This window comes from Oxyura jamaicensis, chromosome 1 (genome assembly GCF_011077185.1).
Source record: "Oxyura jamaicensis isolate SHBP4307 breed ruddy duck chromosome 1, BPBGC_Ojam_1.0, whole genome shotgun sequence".
Classification (NCBI taxonomy): Eukaryota; Metazoa; Chordata; class Aves; order Anseriformes; family Anatidae; genus Oxyura; species Oxyura jamaicensis.
Window position 1 is genome coordinate 88198056 of NC_048893.1, and position 23865 is coordinate 88221920.

General features: G+C 39.4%; 2 protein-coding genes and 1 long non-coding RNA gene across 28 annotated transcripts in view; 1 reads left to right on the plus strand and 2 right to left on the minus strand.

Annotated features, from left to right (window-relative positions):
- LOC118160358 overlaps positions 1–991 on the minus strand; it is a 12417-nt gene extending 11426 nt beyond the window's left edge. The window contains exon 1 of the long non-coding RNA XR_004747433.1: positions 746–991. This is a non-coding gene — a long non-coding RNA (uncharacterized LOC118160358). The remainder of the gene's footprint in view (positions 1–745) is intronic.
- Positions 1–16723, plus strand: part of TFG (trafficking from ER to golgi regulator) — a 20101-nt gene extending 3378 nt beyond the window's left edge. The window contains exons 3-9 of one of the 2 annotated variants that reach the window (XM_035315005.1): positions 2439–2647; positions 5488–5571; positions 6480–6626; positions 7709–7876; positions 10076–10216; positions 13403–13492; positions 15926–16723. In XM_035315005.1, coding sequence (XP_035170896.1) covers positions 2464–2647; positions 5488–5571; positions 6480–6626; positions 7709–7876; positions 10076–10216; positions 13403–13492; positions 15926–16296 — 1185 coding nt within the window. In that variant the 5' untranslated portion in view covers positions 2439–2463 and the 3' untranslated portion in view covers positions 16297–16723. The remainder of the gene's footprint in view (positions 1–2438; positions 2648–5487; positions 5572–6479; positions 6627–7708; positions 7877–10075; positions 10217–13402; positions 13493–15925) is intronic. The other variant, XM_035315006.1, reaches the window with a different exon arrangement.
- Positions 16724–17597: 874 nt separating this feature from the next.
- ABI3BP (ABI family member 3 binding protein) overlaps positions 17598–23865 on the minus strand; it is a 136504-nt gene continuing 130236 nt past the window's right edge. For all 25 annotated transcript variants that reach the window (XM_035314992.1, XM_035314985.1, XM_035314982.1 and 22 more), the window contains 2 exons: positions 20136–20249; positions 17598–19001 (listed from right to left, as the gene is read on the minus strand). In XM_035314992.1, the coding sequence (XP_035170883.1) occupies positions 18886–19001; positions 20136–20249 (230 nt within the window). In that variant the 3' untranslated portion in view covers positions 17598–18885. The remainder of the gene's footprint in view (positions 19002–20135; positions 20250–23865) is intronic.

Here is a 23865-nt window from a genome sequence, read left to right on the forward strand (position 1 = left end):
TCTTATAAGCTCTTTGTGGTTTTTAACAAGAGAGGTGTCTCATTCAAATGGTAATTTTTAAACTGTCATATACGAAGAATGAAAGATGGGACTTCTCAGTGTATGCTGTGTGCCTCTAGGACACAAGATGACTTTGTTGCACTTACTTTTAAGTAGTTGCCCACTTCTCTTAAAGCATCAAAAAGTAGCCAGCTGTTCTGGCCATGTATGCTGTGTAACAACTTTGTGGCTCTGAGCCTAATGAGTAGCTAATGTGTGGCCTAATGAGCAGCTTTTTTAAAACAGGGATTCTTGGTTAAAATATCTTGGATAAAATTTAAAAACCAGATAGGTTTTCTGTCTTGTTTTCTGGAGATGAACCCTAAACATATTCTGATCATGTATATAATAAAACCAATGTGCAGATCTTCATTTTTTTTTCATTTGTGTATGAATGATGCACAATTCTTAGAATTGTTAAGGTTGGAAATGACCTCCAAGATCATCTGGTCCAACCATCCGTGTACCACCAATGTCACCCACTAAACCATGTCACTAAGCACCAGGTCCAACCTTTCCTTGAACACCCCCAGGGGCAGTGACTCCACCACCTCCCTGGGCAACCCATTCCAATGCCTGACTGCTCTTCCTGAGAAGAAATGTGTCCTCGTTTCCAACCTAAACCTCCCCTGACAAAACTTGAGGCCATTCCCTCTAGTCCTATCACTAGTTATCTACAAGAGGAGGCCGACCCCCAGCTCCCCACAGCTTCTTTCAGGTAGTTGTAGAGAGCAATGAGGTCTTCCCTGAGCCTCCTCTTCTCCAGGCTAAACAACCCCAGTTCCCTCAGCCGCTCCTCACAGGACTTGTACTCCACACCCCTCACCAGCTCCGTAGCCCTTCTCTGGACATGCTCCAGGGCCTCGATATCCTTCTTGTAGTGAGGGGCCCAAAGCTGAGCACTGTACTCGAGGTGCAGCCTCACCAGAGCAGAGTACAGGGGGACTATCACCTCCCTGGTCCTACTGGCTACATTGTTCCTGATGCAAGCCAGGATGCCTTTGGCCTTCTTGGCCACCTGGGGACACTGCTGGCTTGTGTTCAGGTGAGCATCAATCAGCACCCCCAGATCTTTTCTTCTGCACAGCTTTCGAGCCACTCTGCCCCAAGCCTATAGTGTGGCACGGGCTTGTTGTGACCAAAGTGCAGTACCCGACACTCAGCCATGCTGAACCTCATCCCACTGGCCTCTGCCCATCGACCTAGCCTGTCCAGGTCCCTCTGCAGGGCCTTCCCGCCCTCTGGCAGATCAACACTTCCCCTCCCAAGTTGGTGTTTTCTGCAAACTTACTGAGGGTGCACTCAATTCCCTCATCCAAGTCATCAGTAAAGATATTAAAGAGGATGGGTCCCAACACCGACCCCTGGGGAACACCACTGGTGACCGGTTGCCAGCTGGATTTGACTCCATTCACCACCACCCTCTGGGCCCGGCCGTCCAGCCAATTTTTAACCCAGCAAGGTGTGTACTTGTCCAAGCCATGGGCTGCCAGCTTCTCCAAGAGGATAGGGTGGAACACTGTGTCAAAGGCCTTGCCGAAGTCTAGCTAGACTTTGTCAACAGGCTTCCCCTCATCCACCAGGCAGGTAACCTGGTCATAGAAGGAGATGAGGTTGGTCAGGCAGGACTTGCCCTTCATGAAGCCATGCTGGCTGGGCCTGATCCCCCAGTTGTCCCACATATGCTGTGTGATTGCATTCAAGATGACCTGTTCTATCACCTTTCCTGGTCAGGCTGACAGGCCTGTAATTCCCCGGGTCCTCCTTATAGATGGGTGTCACAACCTGATTCTCTTTAATTCAACTTCATTCTCTTAATAAAACCTCCTTACCACCTATAGTCTTTGAAATATACTTTGTTCTAGCAGTCCTTTCTTAAAGGGAAAAAAAAGCCCTTTGGGTTATCATAATTATGGGATGCAGAAAGGTAGTACGGTGATAACGTGACCAATATAATATTGTAAGGCTGAGAACTTTTGCTACAACTCCACTTTCCTTGAGAAAGATATATACGTGTATCCCTAGGGTTTGCTTTTGGGACACTGGTTCCTTTTCAGCTTTTTCAACCAAAAGGTTGGAATTCCTATTTGTCACACACATTTACAAGCTATCTGATTTACAAAAAGTCTTTAAATTACAAGTGCTGGGAATTGTGGTAACTGTTAATGTGGAATCTGATCTTCCAGAGTTCTGCTTTGTGCATGAGCTCAGTTAAAGTACAGTTGACTTTATTGTTTGTGAAATGAGTGTATTGCAGAATGTGTCTGAGAGGTGCTCCAGAGAGCTTCCTAACTGTGTTGCTGTAAAAAGATTGAAAGCTCCAGAACTTCGCTTAGACACGCAAAATAATTAACAATTTAGTTTTCTAAAACATGTTTTTAATGTTTTGTTGTTAACAGGTCTGCAGGTGATAAGGAAGCCACCATGAATGGGCAGCTGGACTTAAGTGGGAAGCTGATCATCAAAGCTCAGCTGGGCGAAGATATTAGGAGAATTCCTATCCACAATGAGGATATCACCTATGATGAGTTAGTGCTAATGATGCAAAGAGTTTTTAGAGGAAAACTTCTCAGCAATGATGAAGTCACAATAAAGTATAAAGATGAAGGTAGGGTTTAATTTCTACTGTTGAGGTTTAATTACTACTTTTGCTCTGATATGATTTATCTAAGGACAGAAATTGCAAAACTTACCTCTTCAAAATTGTCCAAAATATTGTTGGCAAATGCAGATGATTTCTTTCAAAATCACTTGATTCAATCAGTACAAGCTCTATCTTCTGTGATTATGCGTGCTGTCTTAGTATATTATTTCCTCCAGTGCTTCTGAAATAGCAGCTATCTGAAAGTTCACTTTTTCCTGTTGCAGGAAGCTGATGCTATTGCAGATTGTTCTGCTGTCTACTCATTCACTCAGTTTTTTGTGTGCTATCAGTGGCAGAGTGGGTTTGAAGGCGAGAAGTGAATTAATATGTATGATTTAACAGAAACTCTTTTAAGACTTAAAATTATTTTATATGGTAGTAATTCTTGATTGTTTTGCTCTGTCGGTAAAGATGGGAATAAAATGTAACCTAATCTGAAATAGTCATTAAAAGTAATTTTTCCTCATTTCCACAGTATGAAAAATGTAGTGTTTGAGACGTATGGACGTTGTGGTTCTCAGGGGTTTTTCTTTTCAAATGTCAGTGTGTAAGTTAATCAGTTTGGGAGAGAGGGATGGTATTCATTATATAAACATCAAACTTTGGATAGAATAATAGAATCCAAAGCCTCTTAATCAGATCCAAGACTGCAACAATTATGCTGGTGTACAGTAAAAATGCTACATTACTGAAGCATTTGGGTTCATTTTTCTCAGTGGCACTAGCAGTACTGTCTGTGGTACCTAAAATGTCAAGTAACCTTTGCTCATATGTCTAGGCAAGAAAATTTCACTTTGAATGACTCTGAGGCAGTTTTTCAGGTTTATATGGATTTGAGAGAGACTGCTTCTCATCAAAATTGATACGCAATAAAGAGCTATTTTTTTGGGATCTTGACATCTAGTAGGGAAGAGCTCAGTGGATTTGCAGTGGTTTTGTTTTTCCTCTTATCAAATAAAAGATTTATTTTTCTTTCTGGAAAGGGAAAGGTAAAATTTATGAATGCTTTTTCATTAAGTTAAAGCTTCCAGTCCCCCTTTTTTTTTTTACATTCTTACCTGTTCTTTAAGTATAATTGTCCTTTTCTTTTTTCTTTTTCTTTTTTTTTTTTTTTAAAATGATAAATGTGTGTGATGGACACTGTAATTGCAGTTTCATTCTTTGGTTGCCTTTCACAGCCTACAGGCTTCATACTTTTAGTTTTAGTTTTCTCCGTCTCAGAATGTCTTAATTCTCTGCTGTGATGTGGAATTTATTATCCTAGATGATGATTGCTACTAAGAACAATTTTAATTATCAGATGAAGTTGCAATGATTAAAGAATTTGATTGTTATATGAGGATCATGGTATCCTTGACTTTGTTTCAGCTAGGTTAAAATTCTTTAAAAGTGCTTCAGTCATTAGGATTGGAATATATACTGTATAGCTATTCCAGTTTTATTTATTCCTCCAAAACTGGAGGAAGTCTTGTCTTCATCTTTTTTGAGCAGATTTTTTTTTGAGTGGTTATAATAATTTCCTACTTCTATGTCCTTGATCTGGGTACTCTCAGAATGCATGTGCACATTCTTTTTAAGTATTTGTAAGAATGCTTCATCTACCCCCTCCTGTCTTTGTTTCTTGTTTCTGTAACATGAAGCTAGTGACACTCAGGCCTGGATATGGGATTTTCCATTTAAAATCTCAGTAAAAATTGTGGCTTTGTCACATTTTTATCAGACTCATCATCCTTAAGTCTAATAGGTTATGTTTTTTCAAACTTGCATACTTGATTGGAGAGGACAGCAAACCTTCGGTCTCTGGATTTGTGGCCTAAGATCATCAGAAGCATATTCCTAAATTATCTTAGGCAGTGTGATGCTTTTATTAATGACCAAGGCAAAGAAGTCTCAGTGTGGTTACTGCCTTACAGAGGTGTGTTTTATTTTCAAACTGGGCATCTTTCAAGCTTCTGAACTAAGGAGATTGTTCTACTATGTGTGTTTGTCCTGCTGAAGATTCTTGAATATGTAGTAAAACCCAGTGCCTGAGGAAAAAAATGAGTGCCAGAAATAAATTCATATAAATTAGAGTAAACGTTCTTGTTATTTTTCAGGAACTGTTCATGAACTGTGGAGTTCTGGAGCCAATTGAAATAGGCGTGTAATTTTAACTGGCAGCATCATTCTTTCTCATGCTGGCCTTTGTGAATTCTTAGCTATCATGTTTCATGCTGTGTGCAGATATCAAAGAGTGATGAGCTGTATGGAACTTCCCTTTCAAAGGGTTCATGTCAGAAGGCTATTTTTTGAAGCCAGTCATAATTCTGTCTTAACTCCTGTGTATAATTTCCCTGCGTGCCGATCCTTGCATTAAAATAATAAACATTTTTGTGTTGTGTTATGCACAAGTCTGATCTGTTTAATAATATTTTACAGAAATGTTTTTTGTGAATTTCATTTTTCTCAATAAGTGTTCTGTATTCTGTAAGTAATTCTACCCAAGTTACTGCAGATGCTTTTTAGTCAACAGTGAATGATTCTAATTGATTGTAGCACAGGAAATAGAGAGCTAAGCCTTACTAATGAGAGAGCAAAACCTCCATTTTCTACTTCTGCGCCATGAGTTTTTTCCTCATATATATAATGAGTGCCATTTTTGGTGCCATTTTTGTGATAGTGTTAATTGGTAACTTTTTTTTAGTAGCTTCAGAATCAAGTACAGAGTGTTATTCTTTAGTGATGAAGTAACGCTTTCTGCCCTACTGTGAAGATTGGTAGTTAATAGGCTTTGCTTTAATGGAACTTTTTGGTGTTCTTTTCAGATGGAGATCTTATAACAATTTTTGATAGCTCAGATCTTTCCTTTGCCATTCAGTGCAGTAGGATACTTAAGCTGACATTGTTTGGTAAGTATAGAAGATGTTTCATTTTATTTTTAAATAAGCTTTTAACAATTCAGGCAGTGAGGTTGGCTGGAAGATACTTAAAATAATAAATAACTTTGTCACCTTAGAAGAATGAAATCAGTAAGTTAAAAATACTATATTAATATGACATCTATTTTCTCTCTTTCTGTTTCATGTGATATCTGAACTTAGAGGAAATTGAAACTGTCTTTCTTTTTATAAGATTGCTTAAATTATTTGGCATACAAAAATACATGGTCAGTTGCCCTTCTGTAGCGTTATCTTCCACTCCAGCATTTGTGGGGTTTTCTTCACAGGTTTGTGAGAAATTTTAAATGGTAATAAACTTGCAGTGTTGCTAGTGCACTATTAAGAAGTAATATTAATTGCTTCTAGCTTAATAGATTTTAACATTTATCCTTTTTGCCTTTGAGTAAAATTATTCTTTATTTTCAAGATGTTATTGGCAATTTAATGTGTAGTTCCAAGGAGCAGCAAGCAGCTTTAAAGCCAGAGACTGACCCTATTGATGAATCGCGGGAGCGGTGTGTGTGCTGCCTTAGTTGTACAGGCACAGTCTAATGAAACAGATTTCCACAGCCAAGCACGATACTGGTATTGTTCAGGGTATATTCATGGAAATTGAGCAAATGATGCAGAAACTTTCTGCAAAAATTTCACTGCAGTTCTGGTACTCAGTAGTGTTAGCTATGCTGAAATGAGATTATATTAAAGGAACAGTAAGCTCTAGAATGAATTTCGTCTGTTGACTCACTGTGTGTCACTCCAGACTTAACAAAGGACGGTGATATTACAAGCAAATAAAAGTTGGGAATAAAACTAAAAGCATTAAACTAGATACCAGAATGTTACTACAGTCTTAAATGTATCTAATTGTTATTTTGCAGTTAATGGACAACCGAGGCCCCTAGAATCTAACCAGGTGAAATACCTGCGTCGAGAGCTGATAGAACTTCGCAATAAAGTCAATCGCTTGCTGGACTGTCTAGAACCACCAGCTGAACCTGGGGTTTCCACTAATCTGCCTGAAAGTGGTAGGCAGCCTGGCAAAGAACTGTCTGGTTTGATTTGCAGAGTCGCGTGCTGTTTAACCAACTGAAAGATGGAGTCTTGAGTATTGGTTGTGATCATTCTTGATTGTTGCTTGGTTTTTAATGCTTCAGTTATTTCAGAGGCAGAATCCATGTTCAGATTATTTGGAGTAAAGCAGTAAGTTAACTTAGAAATAACAAGTATGATTTTTGTTGCAGTATATGAAAACTCTCTAACTAATGCTTGTGAGCCTGGACAATGTTTTGATCAGGCTTTGAGCTGAATTAATAGTCTGTTGGTGGTGAGGGAAGATCTTGCTCCCAGCTGAGTGCTCCCACTGCTTACTTTGGGCTAGCTCTGGTGCTTACCTTGTCATGTTGCTAAGCAAGTTTGATTCACTAGAACAGTAAAAAGCTAATTCAGCAAAAATTATATTTACTTCTTTTGCCAGGTTAGGAAATTGAATCCACACATTTTGAGCTCAGACCAGCATCAGAGCTGTCTCAGGGTAAGCAGAACAAGGGTGCAGAATAGGGGTGGGAAAGGATTATAGGGGAGGGTGAGATGGGGAAGGAACTCATTTTCTCCCAATTTTGAGACAGTGTTCTCCTAGTTTAGGGTCATTGTACTGTAAAAAGTATACTAAAAAGTATACCTCTGTGCTTAACTACAGATTTTTGGGTAAGGTTTGACACAGAAAATAATGACAGAAAGTGACGGAGTGTTCTGAGTGAGGAGAAAAGCCAGCAGTTCCGGCCTTTTTTTTTTTTTTTTTTTTTTTTTTTTTTTTTTTTTTTTTTTTAGAAAACACTGCTTTTGTTATTGCAACAAAACTGATAAATCCAACCCCTGGTCCTACAATATAAGCAGTTATTAATTTCAGTGGAATACTGAGGATTTGGGTTATAAACCATTTGTAAGAAGGCTAGAGTGATGATCGTAGAGAAACACAAGCATTTCAACAGTTAAAACAGTTTTTTTTTTTTTTAAACTGTGCATTTTCAAAGTTGATGTAGTACAATATGTATGTACAATTTTTTTTCTGAGTTCTCAAGAATTAGTAACAGGGCATTTTGCTTTGTAGATGCTGTAGATGGGAGGGAAGAAAAGCCTGCTGCTGCTGATGCTAATGTTAAGCCATCTACTCAAGTTATAGCAGCAAGCATGTCTGCATTTGATCCACTGAAAAACCAGGATGAAATCAGCAAGAATGTCATGTCAGCATTTGGCTTGACAGATGATCAGGTGTCAGGTAAGAACACATCTCACAAAAACGAAAGCAAAGCCTGTTGACAAATCAAGATTTGAGTAATCAATGGCAATAAAGCACTTGTATTTTAGGTGTATTAAGCTGTGTTCTGCGTAGGCTATTTTCGGAACTCTAAAATGGGATATGTTAAGGGGTTGTAACTGGGTTTGCTAAGTTTTGTATACAAAATTTTGAGATGTTGCTGTTGCTTGTAGTTTGGTGTTCTAGCTTGGAGTAGAAAATAGCTTAATAAATATTTTTTATTTGAATTACTTAGAGCTACTACTAAAATAACTCTTGTAGAGTAACTTAAATGTTAGCTGCCAGTGATGAAAAACAGGACCCACTCCTCTACCTTAAGGTTTGATCTTGCAGATCAGCTTACGTTCTTGGCTTGTGTTTCTGCTCTTTGGGACAGTCAGAATGTTTTGTGTAACTCTGCCTTTTTTCTTTTGCATTTCAAAAGTAAATAGTGTCAACTTTTTTTTTTTTTACCCTTAATAGAAAGGAATAACCTACTTGTCAGAATTACGTTTATCCCGAAGAACTAACTGCATGACTGTTAGTACTAGTATGAGTCGTAGTAGAATGCTAAACATTTTAGTATGAATGTTTAAATGAATACAGTCAACCTAGGATAACTGAAATTATAAAAGAAATATAGGATGTAGTAGGGAATGCGATGAAGAGTATAGAGAATTTATATTTCACGAAATCTGCTCGAGTCTGGCAAATTTTAATAGAGCCCTGTTACCTAAAACAAAACTGCTGTTAACGGGGTTTGCTATGTACACTTGATGGTAGACCAAGTTTTATGTGGTGTTTATATGATTTTATATGGGTTTGAGTGATCTTGTCCTGCATGGAATGTTTTGGGTATATCACAGCACGGTTATTTCACAAGCTAGGTAAAGGTTTCATCATGTGGAAACTTAAAATGAACTATTTATGAACAACGAAGTGTTAGAGTAGGCTGGGAAGTACAACTAGCTGGAAATTTGAGTTAATTTTTGAAGGAGAGTTTTTGTCTTTTGTTACAAAACTTCACTGTCAGTTAATGCTTTCATCATAGTGATACTGTGAGGTCTACATATCTCTGTAGTTCTTTTGATAGACTGAACTGACTTGACCATGCTTTGAATGCACAATGAACTTCACAAAGGACCATTTGAGCAAGATAGGAGAAATCATGTTTCTACATGCATAACTGCAGGGTTGTAGCTTTAAAGCCAAAACCAGAAGTGGGCAGCTTTGATTCAGTTTTCCCCTAGTAAGGGTAATATGAAAATGCAATTAAATGCTTGGTGGATGCATATTTGTATTGCATAAATACATTTTTTTTTTAAAAAAAGTGAATTTGCAGAAATTCTAATACGTTTCCTTAACTTTGAAAGTAGTGTCTCATGTGTTGTACTGATAAACCTAATAGCTGGAAAGATAGGGGTTTAAGCTCTGTTGTTTCTAGAAAAATATTTTGTATTTAATTATAGTATACGGTACCTGTTCACATGCCTATCTTAGAACTTCTCATTAACTTAAATAAAAACTGAAATCTTTGTCTCCATGCTTTCTTTGGGTGTTACTCAGTATCTGGAATCATTTCAGAATTATCAAAGAAAGTTATTGCTTTCAGGCTGAAACCTACCATATCCTGTCTGGGTGTGCAAATTTAAGCCATTCCTTAGAGGTTTTCTGTTCACGTGCTGTGTGACTGTTGGTAAAGCCCTTCATTGCCCAGGCCCATATGAACTATAGTAAAACCTAACTGCATTTGAATAATTTCCTGCAGCTTTGCACCTTTGTTCCAGGTGAAAAAGAATAGGTATGTTAGGTGTGTATTTTATCCAAATGTAGCAAGTCTTCAGTGCATGTGTGCAAGGTCAATGCTTGAAGCTGCAGAAAAACATCTTGTTGTGGAGGGCTTTATCCCCCCCAAAAAGTCATATTCTATGAAGCATGAAATTTGAGTGATTTTGACCTAGAGACAGGTGGGGAATGCGGGCCCCCCCCCCCCCCCAAATATTTTTAAGGGAAATTTGAGATGTGCAAATATATTAGTTGGGCCTGACACTCTCAGATGTAAATCTACAGAAAAGTGGGAAAAAATGTTGAACGCTTTGCAAGGGAATGGACTTGTATTAGACTTCTGAATTTGAACTCCCTGTTCATTTCATTTAATGTATTTTGCTCTTGCTCCTCTAGGACCACCCAGTGCCCCTGCAGAAGAGCGATCAGGAACACCAGATAGCATCGCTTCCTCCTCTTCTGCTGCCCATCCCCCTGGCGTTCAGCCACAGCAGCCAGCGTACCCTGGAACACAGCCACAGACAGGTCAGGTGGAAGGTGAGCAGCACCTTTTTCTGCTATTTTAGATGTGGACGATGATGTCTGAATCTTCATAGGCAGTAGCTACCACTTCTAATTAGCAGACCCGAACTCGATACCAAACTGCAAATTGATCTGTCCCACCAGGCAGAAATTCTTTTTTCTCCCAGATGCCATTCAGTATATAAACGGCAGGTGGAGCAGTACCTTTGTTTAAAAGGGTAGGTGATGTAAATGAGTAGGAGTTTCATGGCTCTATTTTCTACTTGCATCCATGCTCATTTTCCTGTAAAGTAAATTTATAACATGCCGCACTATAAAGCTATCAGAAGATCTTAGATCATACCCTTGTGTTGTGTCAAGGAATGTTTGTAGTTGCTTTCACTTAGCTAACAGTTTGAGGCTTGTCTAGTATGAGTTCAAGATGTTGTTTACTGATCATTTCTATCTAGTAAAACAGAGCCATTATGGTGGTATTATTGTATGTGTGGTTCTGTTAGCTAGGTGAAATCTGAAATACTTGTGTACCCATTGCAGTTTTCCTGTAGAACTTCTGAGAATGTAAATTGGCTCTCCTGTGAAGCTTAAGGGCTTGATTCAGGTATTTAGATTTCTTTGGACTATGCCCTCTTGATAATTTGTTTGACTTCTAAAAATAAACCTATTCAGATATTTGCTATGTTTGGGCATCATTCTCTAAGAGCACAGACCTGTGTAGATCAGGACAAAACGGTCTGTAGAATGACTTGCTTTGGTACCTGTACCTCCATATGAGGTACATTATACAGTTGTTTCCCTTTGCTACTTTCTTTACTGATATAATGCAGAGACAAATATAAGAGGCATTGGTGATGGTGATCAGAGTCACAGTCACTTAAAATACATTGGCTGAAGGTTATTGAGTAGAGGATTTGAGCAACCTGTAGTTAGGTATGTCTTTAAGCAAACACGAAAGCTGTTGGTTGAAGTGGAGCGTATAAAAACACTTATTTTGCTGCTTGCAGCTTTTAATGCTTAGTTCCCTTATAATTTTGAAGTGATTTAAATGTGACAAGGAGAGTCATCTTCATAGCTTAAAGCTGCAATAACGGTTTGGTGTCTGATATGCCTAAAAGTTGTTTTGGAAAACAATTCTCCATGTTCTTCTGTCAGCAGCCAGAAAACTTAATATTCAAAATAATTTTTTTTCTCAGCTACTGAACCTCTGTTTTTATGAGTTTCACCTTTTGTTCTTTAATGAAATAAGTTAAGAGATTTTTTTAAGTGTTGATGTCAAACTAGAACTGAAACAATGAAGTGAAACTTGTGAAGGCACTAGCAGCAGTAGGTTGGAATCCTGAATTGCTGCTAACACGAGGGAAGGAAAAATTACTTCCTAGTGAAGAAAGGAGCAGTGAAACTGCGCCATAGTTGCTGGGCCACATTAAAAAAAAAAAGTACTTATTTCAGCAAAACTTATCTTAGGAAAGAAATTGAGTTCATGTATCAGAGTAGATTTGATAATTTTTCTAAATTTGGGTCAAGGTAAATACAATGATTTAAAAACAACAAAAGCCACAAAACTGTGCCCAAGACCTTTTTTTTGTGCATGTAAAAATACAACTGTGCAAATAATGAAGGTTTTTAGTCTGTAGTTTATGCATTTTTTGTATCGCACTGAAATACTTTATTACTAAATTTGCTTTACTCTGGATAAAATTAGGTTGGTTCAGTTCTTGGGAAGAGATTGGAAGTCAGTATTACGCTTTGATCATTAGAGATAGTAGCGGGGAGCACTTAACACCGTCCGTTGTATACATACGGCAAATAGCAGTCACGTACCAAAACTTGGTAACGTATGTGGTTATCAGCTTCCAAACTTTTTTCATAAACTTGCATTGTGCTCAGGGACTTTCCTTTGAAAGGCAGTGTTAGCTGGTGTCTCCAGCAGGTGCCAGTGTGGTCTCTGTATTAGCCTATCAGCAATTACCTGAGACGGGCAGCCTCCTGCTGGTCCTCCCACAGCTTGTAACATCTGGCTTTAAAAATTAGAAGCTGTTTTTTTTTTGTTGTTGTTACTGTTTTTGTGGATATTTTTGGTTATCAAGACAACGGGCTTAAATCTCTTCAGACCTTGTGCTCAGTACTTTTTCATCACATAATAATTGTGTACCAAATACAAATATGAATGGTGAGTGGGAATATAAAATGTCATTGCTTCAGCTGCAACTAAGGCAGAGTTAAAAGGAAATAGGGAGTTCTGTTAAGGCAGCACTCACAGGGATGTGAGAGGACGTGGAGCAGAGCTGTTTTTTACTGTCTTGGTGCAATTCAGAAGATACAGTTTACAATTATACAGTCTGTTGATCTTTACAGAATGAATAATAGTACAGTAACACTTCATAGTAGTAAAGTTTCCAAGTTTGCTCCAGTTAGTTAAGCTTTAGCTTGAAAGATAATTATTTTTGTTCTTTGACTGTGAATGTTATTAAAATGAAAAACAACAGAAGCATAAAGCCTAAGCAGGGCCCAGAGGTTGTCTAAACAAATATTCTGCCTCTACTTGCCAAGAAAATGGAAAAAGTAAACTTAGGGAATATTAGCATTGAATTGGAATATCCGACCTTAAGAATGTATAGTTTTATTTTTGTTCTAGGGAGTATAACCCTGGGTCTCTTAAAGAAAACGTGGCTTGCAGCAAGTCAGATACTAAGAGATGGATGACCTGTCTAGAAAATGTGGTCAGAGTAACGTACCACTCTGCTTACAGTACTTTGGTACAGAAATAGTCTTAAAAACCTAATATAAGCAGACAATCTGAAGACATGTTTAACTTTTGAAGTACTTTAATTTACACAGTAAGTTCTCAAGCAGTTATCAAGCCATATAAATACTCCTGCTCTGTTACACACCAGTGTAGTGCTAGTAACAGCGCATGGTTGCTGACGTCCCTTGAAGATGTGAAACAGTAAGCCTCACATCACACTAGAAGTATTTATTTTGGCTTCAGAACGGTATGGTTCAGAAACTAAAATCCGCAATTTAATTTCAGTTGGTAATTAGGTGACACACATGCTCAAACTTCACTGTCTTCAGCTTATTAAGAAAAATTTTCACACGTTGCAGGTTTATTTCTGCACTTTGAACTGTTGGGATGTTTTCCATCTTGTGTTTATAATACAGCTCGGGTACTGGGCCTCGACTAAACAGGTTCTCACCCCACAGGCCAGATGTACCAACAGTACCAACAGCCCGGTTATCCTGCCCAGCAGCCGCAGGCTCAGCCTCAGCAGCAGTACGGTATGCAGTACCCAGGTAAGCAGCTCCCCCAGACCGTGCCACGGCTGTGCGAGGTCTCCTTTGACACCTGACCCTCTGAGCTTTGGTTCCTGAATATGTGGGGCAGCTTAGGGTGCTGAGCGCCTGTGGAGAATGGCATGATTCACAAATCACCAGTTAGAGAGCACTGTGGCTGTGTGTATTGTCATTAGAGCGGGAGCTCGGGTATTTCAATCCTACTTGACTGTGACCCAGCAGACTTATTTAATCAGAATGCATTAGTTAAAAAAACGAGTGAAATAAAACACCTGAAGCATAAGCAGTCTTCAGGATTAATTAATGGCTGCAATCCTGGGATTCTAGCAAATAACTACAACATTCCAATATAGCTTACTTAAATATTGGAGGTATATAAAGATGGATCCCATTTCTTGCATTTAGGATGATCTTGACCTATAAAATTCAATCACTCTAAATAATCACTGACCTATAAAATATGATCACTAATTATAGCTGTTATGGTGTTTATAAGAGCTAAGGATTTACTAAATTTTGGAGGAACTTCTAGTGATAGGCTTTTTTGTTTTTAAGTTGTAGATGTTACTGATACTTCAACTAAAAGTGCTACTGCTTTTGACAGGAGACCATTTTATTGTATTAGTGATTTAGCTGCAAATAAGAAAAGCTAGGTTTTGCATCTACCCAAAATACAGTCGACTGCAGAATTTCCCGTTATTTACTTTAGCAGAAGCGGACATCTAATAATTGATAGTATATTTTAGGAATCATAATCCTGCTAAAGTAGAGGGATGAACATAGTAGCAGGATTCCTTAACAAATCTCCAATTTAATACTTTTAGAAAATTGTAACAAGCACTTCTCATTCCTTATTTTAACGAAGACTCTTTAAAACAAACAAAAGACTCCCATACTGTTAAGTGACTCAGAACACAGCCTGTAAGGCTGCTTTTTTTTTTTTTTTTTTTTTGCACAACGTATACAGTGGAAGTGCATCAGTTTTGATGTAGATGAGAACATTTGCAGAGCTTATGAAAAAACTCCCATGTTTATCTTGGCTGAGAACCCTAGAAAGCTTGGAACTGAAGGTTTGTGCCTCGTCCCTTGTTCCTGGGCTCTGTGCAAGAGCTGACTGATTTGAGTCTCTAAATGGTACTTGGTTCTCTGCAGACATCTCACTTTTGTAATTAGAAGACAGTGACAGACTTCTACCAGTCTTGTTACTTCTGCTGAAATTAGACCTGAGAAAGTAAAAGGGTCTATCTGACTTTGTTTAGACTTACTTAAAACCTGAGTGGAGAAAAAAATTACTTACCAGTAATATCTTACCATGATCTAATCCCCAGTTGTACTGGAGAAGTTCCTGTGGAATTTGTAGTGCGATGTGAGTTTGGCATTCCTAGTTCTTTACAATGTGCTCCACTGTTTCCCCTAACTAACTTATTTCATGATTAGCCTAATCAGAAACAGGTTTTGTTTGTTGATGTTGTACCTGTGAGTATTACCTCCTTTCAAACCCATGTCCCCCAAGAGCAGGATCCATTCCCACTCTGTCCAGTAGATCTACTAGGCAAGAATGTGCTTAATTTACTCACGGTAGTGAAAACGGACCCTTCCAAGGTTCGTCTCATGAGTAAATTTTGATCCCAGTTTCAAGGTGAGTTCAAAATTTACTCCAATGCATTCTTCAATCCTTGCTCTTTCTGTTTAGGGCTGTGCACTTGTAATAATTTGTGTATCTGGTGTTTAATGCTGACAGGATTCCAGTCAATGGAGAGTTTTCATTGCAAGTAGCTGCAGGTGTGTTTCATGATGGATAAAAGTAGCTATTTCTTCCTTAAAGGACTTTTTGTTTTTTTTTAAAGTCTTCAAAAAGAAAAAAAAATCCTTTTGGAAGCTGGTTTTGTACAGATATATCAAGTTTGGCACATGTTTAAATGGAAGTTTTGTACTGAAGCGTTCTTTTCTGCACAACTACTTTCATATTTAACTCTACTTTTAAAGATCTGATTACAACTATGATTTAACCAAAGATATGATTTAAGAGTATGAAGCCTTAACAATGTTTCCATGAGAGTTTGGTTTTAGTTCTTTAGTTGGGAAAAATGGTTAAATTTTTGCCTTACCTGCCAAGGAAGACTTTTTATTTTTAATGTGATGCGATGATAAAATCCTGTTTGTCCTTTTGTTAAGTTCTTGTCAGTTATGGGAGAACTACTTTATACTGCTCCTTCTGCTGTTGCTATTCTGCTGTTTGTAGTGCACCCAAACCAGGCCGTGTGCTTTCATGCGAAAGGCAAGAACCCTTGCGGTTCATTATTCTTTGCCTTTTCTGTGCTTACTGTGTTACTTTGTGCTGTCACCGTGGTCATTTAAAGAAAGATGTATGTATGGCTACATGCACCCGTGGTTCCTTGCTGTGCCTAACCACTGTGTTCCTTACCTTTCCAGCCGGCTACAGTCAGCAGCAAACCCCTTCGCAGCCAGCGCAGCAGTTCCCGGGGGCCTACAGCCAGCAGGCAACTCCAGCCCCAGCCGCCTTTGCTGGGCAGCCGCAGCAGCTGCCAGGGCAGCAGCCACAGCAGTACCCGGGGGGCAGCTTCCCTCCGCAGCCCTACACCACACAGGCCTCCCAGCCGGCCCCCTACAGTGGCCCCCCGGGCTCCCAGGCGGCGCCCGGCACCTACCAGCGTCCCGGCTTCACCCCGCCGCCTGGCAGCACCATGACCCCCCCGCCCAGCGGGCCCACCAACCCCTATGCCCGCACCCGACCCCCCTTCGGCCCCCAGGGCTATGCCCAGCCCGGGCCTGGCTACCGGTAAGGAGTTGCTACGGGGCGCGGGCGACTCGCACCCACCTGCCATCCCCACAGACTCCGGTGGTCTCAGAGGTTCCCAAACTGTAATGGGGCAAAACGCTCTTCGTACCTGTCGGTTAGAGTCTGCTGGGGCGGGGGAATGACCACACGAATCGTTCCTGCTTTAAATTGTATCTGCTTCCTAGTTTAAGTTGGGGCCGGGTTGGTTCTGGGAAACAATGCCTAACTGTCTGTAAAGTGATTGACATCCTAGCTTGCCTTGTTTGAAGGATATTAAATTGCTAGTTGGAAGTTTAGCCTACTTACCAGGCTTGTTCTTACTAATGACATGATGTACTAAATTAGAATTCATTCCAGAGGTAAAACTAGATAGGATGTATTATAAATTGTAATGCTCACATGGAAAGCTAATAAAAACCCCCCTGAATCTATTCTTTGCCTGGTCTTGATTTAAAATTTAGATAATACAGAACAAGAAAAGTACGTTAAGACACCTGTATACCTTGCGTGCCCACTTACATAGGAAAAGATCAGTGGTGCTCAGGTCTGTAAGTCAAGAGACAGATTTTTAGGTGAGTAAATGGAGAAATGTTGTGAATAGATTGCTTTTGCAGAGGTTGTGCAGTAGTAGATGGTTGTGCACTACTATTATTAATTAATTGCCAAGTAACGCTTTTACAAAATGAATAAGAACTAATACATAAAATCTTAGAACTAACCTCTTACCACTTTCACTTTAACAAGGGCAGGGGGAAGAACCGTTTTATTACTTGAAAGATTAAGCCAAATCCATATTTTAAATGAAAAACTCTTAAAAGGGAACAACTTAGCACAAGTTCTTTGCCACCCAGAAAAACCTGGGAGTGCAATTCTAGTGACTGAATGTTACGCCAAGAAAAGGCAGATCAAGAGCTGTAAAAAATTCAATAAACAGCAATGGGCAAAACATTCGCTTGGAACTATTTTCCATCTTATGGATGGATTCTAGGAATACATAAAACTAAAGAGTAGGGAACAAAAAAAAAATGAACTGGAACACACTGCTTGAACTCCCATAAAGATAAATTAGGAAATAAAGTGAGCAAAACCATTCCTCCTACCTTCAGCATTCTTAATACTGGTGCTTTCAGGTCAGGCACGGATTTATCCAGTAAGCTGTAATGTGTAATTACTGCTGGTGGGGCTTGTCAGACCTAACACTTCAGGTGCTCAAACTATTTAACAAGGTCCTGTTCCAGAATGAACTGCTTCCTGTAATAATAATTGCCACAGAAACCTGTTTTCATGTAAAACAGTGAGAAACACTTGATTAAAAAATATTTTATTAGGCGTACAGTGTACCTGCAATGTACTTTATAAGGCATTTTTTATAAATGACTATTTCTACTTTGTATATATCTGGGTGTTCCTGTTCATATTTTTTTTTTCAATACATTAATAATGTAATGAATAACACTTTTTTAAAAAAACTACATCTCTTTATTTAGTTCATAAATGTTCGAGCAGTACAACAATAGCGTTGGGAGAGGTTTTAACTGCTGTAAAGCACTTTTAAAGGTTTAGTTATCACTATTTCCCATTTGTCCCCAACAAACAATGTTTTAAAGCATTTTTTCTTTTTCTTTTTTAATAAAACAAACCTGACTATGCTGTTATGACTAGCTTATTTTTTTCATTTTCACTTATCTTTCGAAACCCTCCTTGCACTGTACATACAGTTGGTTTTTGAGCCGTGAAGTTTCTCTGAAAACTTACATTTTCATGAAAAGCGGCAATGGAGTCCAGTTTGTTTTTTATTTTTTTTATTATTATTCAGTGTATGTATGTACCTGTCTGCTTTAATTAGAGTAAAGCAAACCACTGCCAAGTTATTGGGTCATAGTTCTAACTCTTTAGTCATAGGCTGATCATACTGCTTTGCTGGAGGTAAAGCTTGCATTTGAAAACAAATACGGAAAAAAAATACTAACCTGTTTGTTTAAAGCTGCACATACTATAAACCTGCTTCAGTGTTTAGGCACGAGTATAAACTGTTTGTACATGTAAGGAGAAAGCGCTTCAAGTTTACTGGTTGCAGGATATTAAAAATTGTAGGGTCTCTTCTATAATTTACGAAGGGGGAGACATTACAGATTTATCTGGACAGATAGCTTATGGCACTTACATTATAATATGACCAGTGAATATTTAAAAACTAACACACACTGCATTCCATAACCAACTTTACCATAACTGTGTCTTAAACATTTATTACAACATTGTGATAAATAATATACACACTGCATCTTTTAAAATACCATATAAACCATACCTCAAGAATAGGGAGCCAGCTTCCCTATGCATTATCCTACACCATGTCCCGAGCCTGTTTTGTTTTTTTTTTTAAATCTAAAATTTGTAAAACTGGATAACTACAGTAAGCAGCCTACGCTATTACACAATTAATGCAGTATTGACGTTAGACTTGTATAAACCTTACACGTCAGCAAACTTGTTTAAGTGACAGGCATACCATACATTTCCATCTTTGAGCTGGGTTGGGCAGTTGGAGGGTTGGTTAGTGCTGGGTCTTTTCACCAGGTTCACGTCACGTCTACCATTTCCCAGGGATTGATGTTCCGCACTCGTACCAGCGAACATAGTTAATGTGAGTCTCCCCGCCTATTTTTCCAAATTTGACAGGTTCCTGACGAACTGCCCTGAAAAATCCTAGAACAGAGAACAGAGTTTTGTTTGCACAAAACCATAAAGGAGTACATTCTTTTGATTTCCCTGTTGGGTTCGCATAAGATTCAATTAATGGTTAGAGTCACTAAGCTGTTAGCCCATCTGCCACAGCTGGGGTTACTTGCAGCCCTGACACTGATGAGCACTCCAAAACAACTGTGGTTTGTCCACAGCCCTCAGAAGTGCCTGGGACCGCTGCAGCCCTGAGTAGGGCTGAGGTGAAAACTTGGCACCCTTGAGTCTTCTGTTCTCAGCGCCTCACTCCCGGTGGCACTGGCAGGAGAGGCCAATGCCCTCTGCCACCCCTGCCCACCTGCGGTGCTGCGGGGCCTTCTCTCAACACAAGGCTGCCGCTTCTTGCAAAGTCCCAGTGATTCAGGAGATAATGCCATTTTTCTCATCAAAATATTCCATTACACATTCAGCATGCACACCTCCAACAGTACAGCACATGTTCTTACAAGGGAATGGGATAAATCACGCCAGGGGTGCTGCAAACAAGCAAGGCGGAGGTTCAGCTGACAGAAGTACAAGTTGCTTACACTCAAGGAGCTGAAGCAACATGTGAAGAAAAGAACCAGGCAGGTCATGGCTGCATTTAGGACATCCCCTCCCCTGTCTGCTTAGACCAGACTGGAACTCTGTGCACCCAGTCTGAGTTAGAGTATTCAGAATTGCTGCAGCATGAATTATATTTTCCAGTAATAACTTTCTAGTTTCTCATTAGCAATAAACAGAGCTGTTTAATGCTCAACTGATGATTTATGGCATTTTAAATCAACCTTGCTAGTATGAACACAACAGTTCATGCCTCTCTGCAAACTCGAATTTGTGCTTGCATTTAAATATGTAATACCAAATGTGAATATGAATAGTCTGTTGGAATGTTTTAAACAGGAGAGAGGCTGTTTGCTACCAAACAGAACCTGAGCCGTAACATTCTTTTAATAAGACATTTGCTCATCTTCAAAATCTTCTCGACTCCCTTCTGCCTGCAGAGCTGGTAGTCCCTTTCCATTGCCCACCCCAGCAGTGGGCCCTCAATTCACTGGCAGGAAAAAGAAACTGACAAAGGATTTGCCAAGGTTTGCTGCAGAGACATTCTTAAAGTATTACCATCTTTGACTGGTAGATCTTCTTGCTGTCCTGTCCTTCCATCTAAGAACGAGTCTACAAATTGGCAGTGATCTTCTCCATGGCCCCTCTGGTCTCCTATGTTATAAAATTTTCCTGAAAGCAAAGATGCAGCGAAGTTAAAAATCCAAATGCAGTTTAGCGAGGGCTAAAACCACCAGAGGTCTGTACACTTAGCTCTGTGGGAAGCCAAGGCAAACGCTACAATTCTTTACCACTCAGGATCTGTAGCTGTAATTTGAGCATTAAGTGCAAGTACAGCACTCATGGCTGTTGACAAAAGCAACCCACTCTGCCAAAACCTATGCCTGGACGCATTTTTCTCCTCCTTAATTTTCATCTAAGTCCTGTTATTACCCAGAACCTCATCCTGATTGTATCAAAAATGAGGTAAGTTTTGTTAGCAGTTTTAATGGGAAACAGGTTTGGTTCCCTGTCAGAAAGCCCCCAGTATTTTCAAAGATGTCTTTATAGACCATCTCTTAATACATACCACCATGTAAGTGGTATTTTTTAACTAACAAATATATGACCGTGGTATGAAAACTGCTTATCCAGAACATAAAGTGTGCCCATATGTTTCCTTGCAAGATTGCTTAACAGGACCCTTGACTGCAAGTGAGTAGAAAATGAAGTGTCAAGTGCCAAATGCAGTGTGTGCTGACATTACGGGCTGTCCTTAGCCTTTTGATAAGAGGACGCACAGTAGACCAGTTTTGACAGAGTGATTTTTCCTTACCAATATGTTTTGCAAACAGTAAATTAGCAAAATTCAGCTCAAAAGATGGAGAAAAGCATGCCATCCTTCTCTTCCCAGGCTCTGGCAGGAAATGTTTTCAGATAAACTCACCATTTTTTCTAACCTCCTTTCACAGCACTTCTTAGTACATCCAACCTTGGGTTGTGAGGTTCCAAGGAGAGGTGGGAATTATTTAGAAAAAGGCTCAGTATTTAGGCATAAGCTAAACAGAACGTGTAGTTACTCATTAGATGTTGGGTCTCCTGTAGCCCCGAATCTGTGCCAATCTGGCCGTTTGACAGACGGTGAGGTAGCTTATACTACTCCCTAAAGCTCAATTAATAGAACAGCAGCCTATCAATAAACCCAGTCTCTCATGTTTTTGTGGTCTGATCAATATTTTGCCAAAAATTCTCACCTTGTTGATGGTCTCTGTCCACACAGTTCTAGTCTAGCTTTAGAAAATTATTTATTACTGTCTAGCTTTGGCTGCAGGCACATTTTTTTCCATACAAGAACTGGTCAGAGGGAGTTCCTCGGTAAATTTGTGAACTGAAATTAAGAACATTAAGGCTGCCCAAAACTGCATGGTTGTGTTTTTTTTTTTTTTTTTTTTTTTTTAGGTGGGCTGATTTTCTGGCATGCTAACTGTGACTGCTCTGGAGGACTGTTAAATGAGGTCAGCAGTAGATGCTGGTTTATAGATCGATCCTGGCATGTGTACTGTAGATGGGTTTTTCTTCACCAGAGACAGAAGAAAACAGATATTTTTATGGCTAACGCAGGAACAGTAACTTTCAAATATACACACAGTTTTCTGGCCCATAGCATAACCTATGTATAATTCATACAATAGCTATACAGAACTTAGCAGCCATCTCAGAGACTATTAAATCCTTATTGTCCAATTCTTTCCACAATAAAGGAACACACTTAAGATTAATCTAGTAATGTGCTGGTTAACATGTTCTTTTGGGAATAGCAGTTCTGGCATACAGTAAAATGTTTGTTTTCAGCATTCCTTTATGGATCATCTTAAGAAAATTAGATACCCTTCTTATTTTATACGTTGTCAATTCTGCAACAATAGAAGTATAAACTCATGCTAAAAACAAGCATGCAGAGAGACAGCTTATTGTTGGCTACCTTATACAACAGCACATCTACACTGCACCCAAATTTCAAGATCATTATGCTGCTTAAATAGTAAACCTTTAGGAGCTGTTTTCAGCGTAGCATAGAACTAAGACCTCAGCATAGCCCTTTGCTACAGGCACGTTGCCGAGCTGGCTAGCAGTAGCAAATACACTTCTGCAGGCCTCCACGAGACAAGGTATGACAGTGAAACACTTGAGAACAGAGTTTGGCTTCATATTGGATATTTTCCCACTCTAATCTAGAAGCCTGTGCCATGACAGCCTTGCTTAGGAAGAAATGGGGGGCGAGGGGGGGGGGAGTCACAGAACCACGCTCCTCCTACATAAACATTTAAATTCCTTCCAATATTGCGACAACTGGTCAGCACTGGTTGTAAGAATTCAAGTGCAAGAACCAGGCTTAGCAAGTATAATGAATACAATGTGGCTACCATGATCTTCCCCAGCCAAGTTAAATCACCACCCTCCCAGCAAGAACAAAAACAATCTAACAAAAACAGGAAAATGGGCTCCTGCTGTACTAAGCTTTCACTCTAAGATTGAAGCAGCTTTCATTGCGGTGTTAATTCACTTGATTTAGAGCTGAAGTCTAGTCCTGCTAGATTAGCACTGCTATTTCCTCTACTGGCTAGTTTGGTGATACGCTATGCCTCATTGCCAGCTTTTGTCATTTGATCACAGCTGCTTAAGTACAGCACCAGCTGAATGAATGATACTTCTGTTCAAAACTGTCTTTCTTATTCACATAATTGCCAAGACATTGTTTATATATGAGGTACTCTACTTACTATTAAGGATAGGGCTTTTCCTTCCTTGTCTGCTCATGGGGGAACGGTGGTGGGTGTAAGGCCAGGCAGCTTATGGTTCTGTTGGCACAGTCTGTCCTGCAGACCCTGTTCTCTTTTCACTCCATGCTACCACACACAGAGACCACTGAGCCCTGCTCCTGTGAGGTGCTGCACTCTGAGCTGGGGCAGCCTTGGGTTATGAAAGCTGACTCTTTCAGTCAGTCTCTCCCAGTTAATTCAATCCAATGGGATGAACATACTGGCTAACTTTCACTCAGACATTTCCCACACACACCTGTATTACACCCTCTGTGCTCTGGATGCTGCACTAGCACCATGGTAATGGAATTGTCAGTGCAGCTCTGATAAAAACCTCATGCTGAAGGAAACCAGGAACTTTGGAGGGATTATAAGAAGTTAAAATATTTCTGAATACAGCATTTACAATCTACGTGAGATGCAAAGTTCTGCTTAACTATCAATTAACTGAAAAACAATACTTTTACAGGCTTCTCCCCCAGCTTAGACACAGTGCGTGTCACTTGATTCCAGTTTTAAATTCATCATTCTCTAATGACCTTAAGACACAGAACGGTAATAAAACGTAATATAAGAAAAAAGAGGAGGACAAAGAGAGATCATGAACAGAAATGGGGAATGTGAAAAGGAAACAAGAATGTCAAAGCAAGTGAGTAAAACCTCTTCACTAGGGTTGTAGTCAGGTATTTATAAACCTCACAGAAATAAAGTAACCAGATGTTTACCACATGGGATGGGAATGACTGAGCTCTAATCCTAGTCTATATTTAGGTCCTAATCCTCTATTAAGAACTATCCCAGGCTATGTTTTAAATACAGATTTGGCACCTTTACAATATAAGCTATTGACTGGCAGACATCTGATCTTCACCAGTTTTTTGTAAGATCCCCCAGGATACCAACAGATCAGATGATGACCATACAGAAGTAACTCGAGTCTGAAAATTCAGTAGTAAACATGTCAATGACTACCGAGCACAAGCAGACTA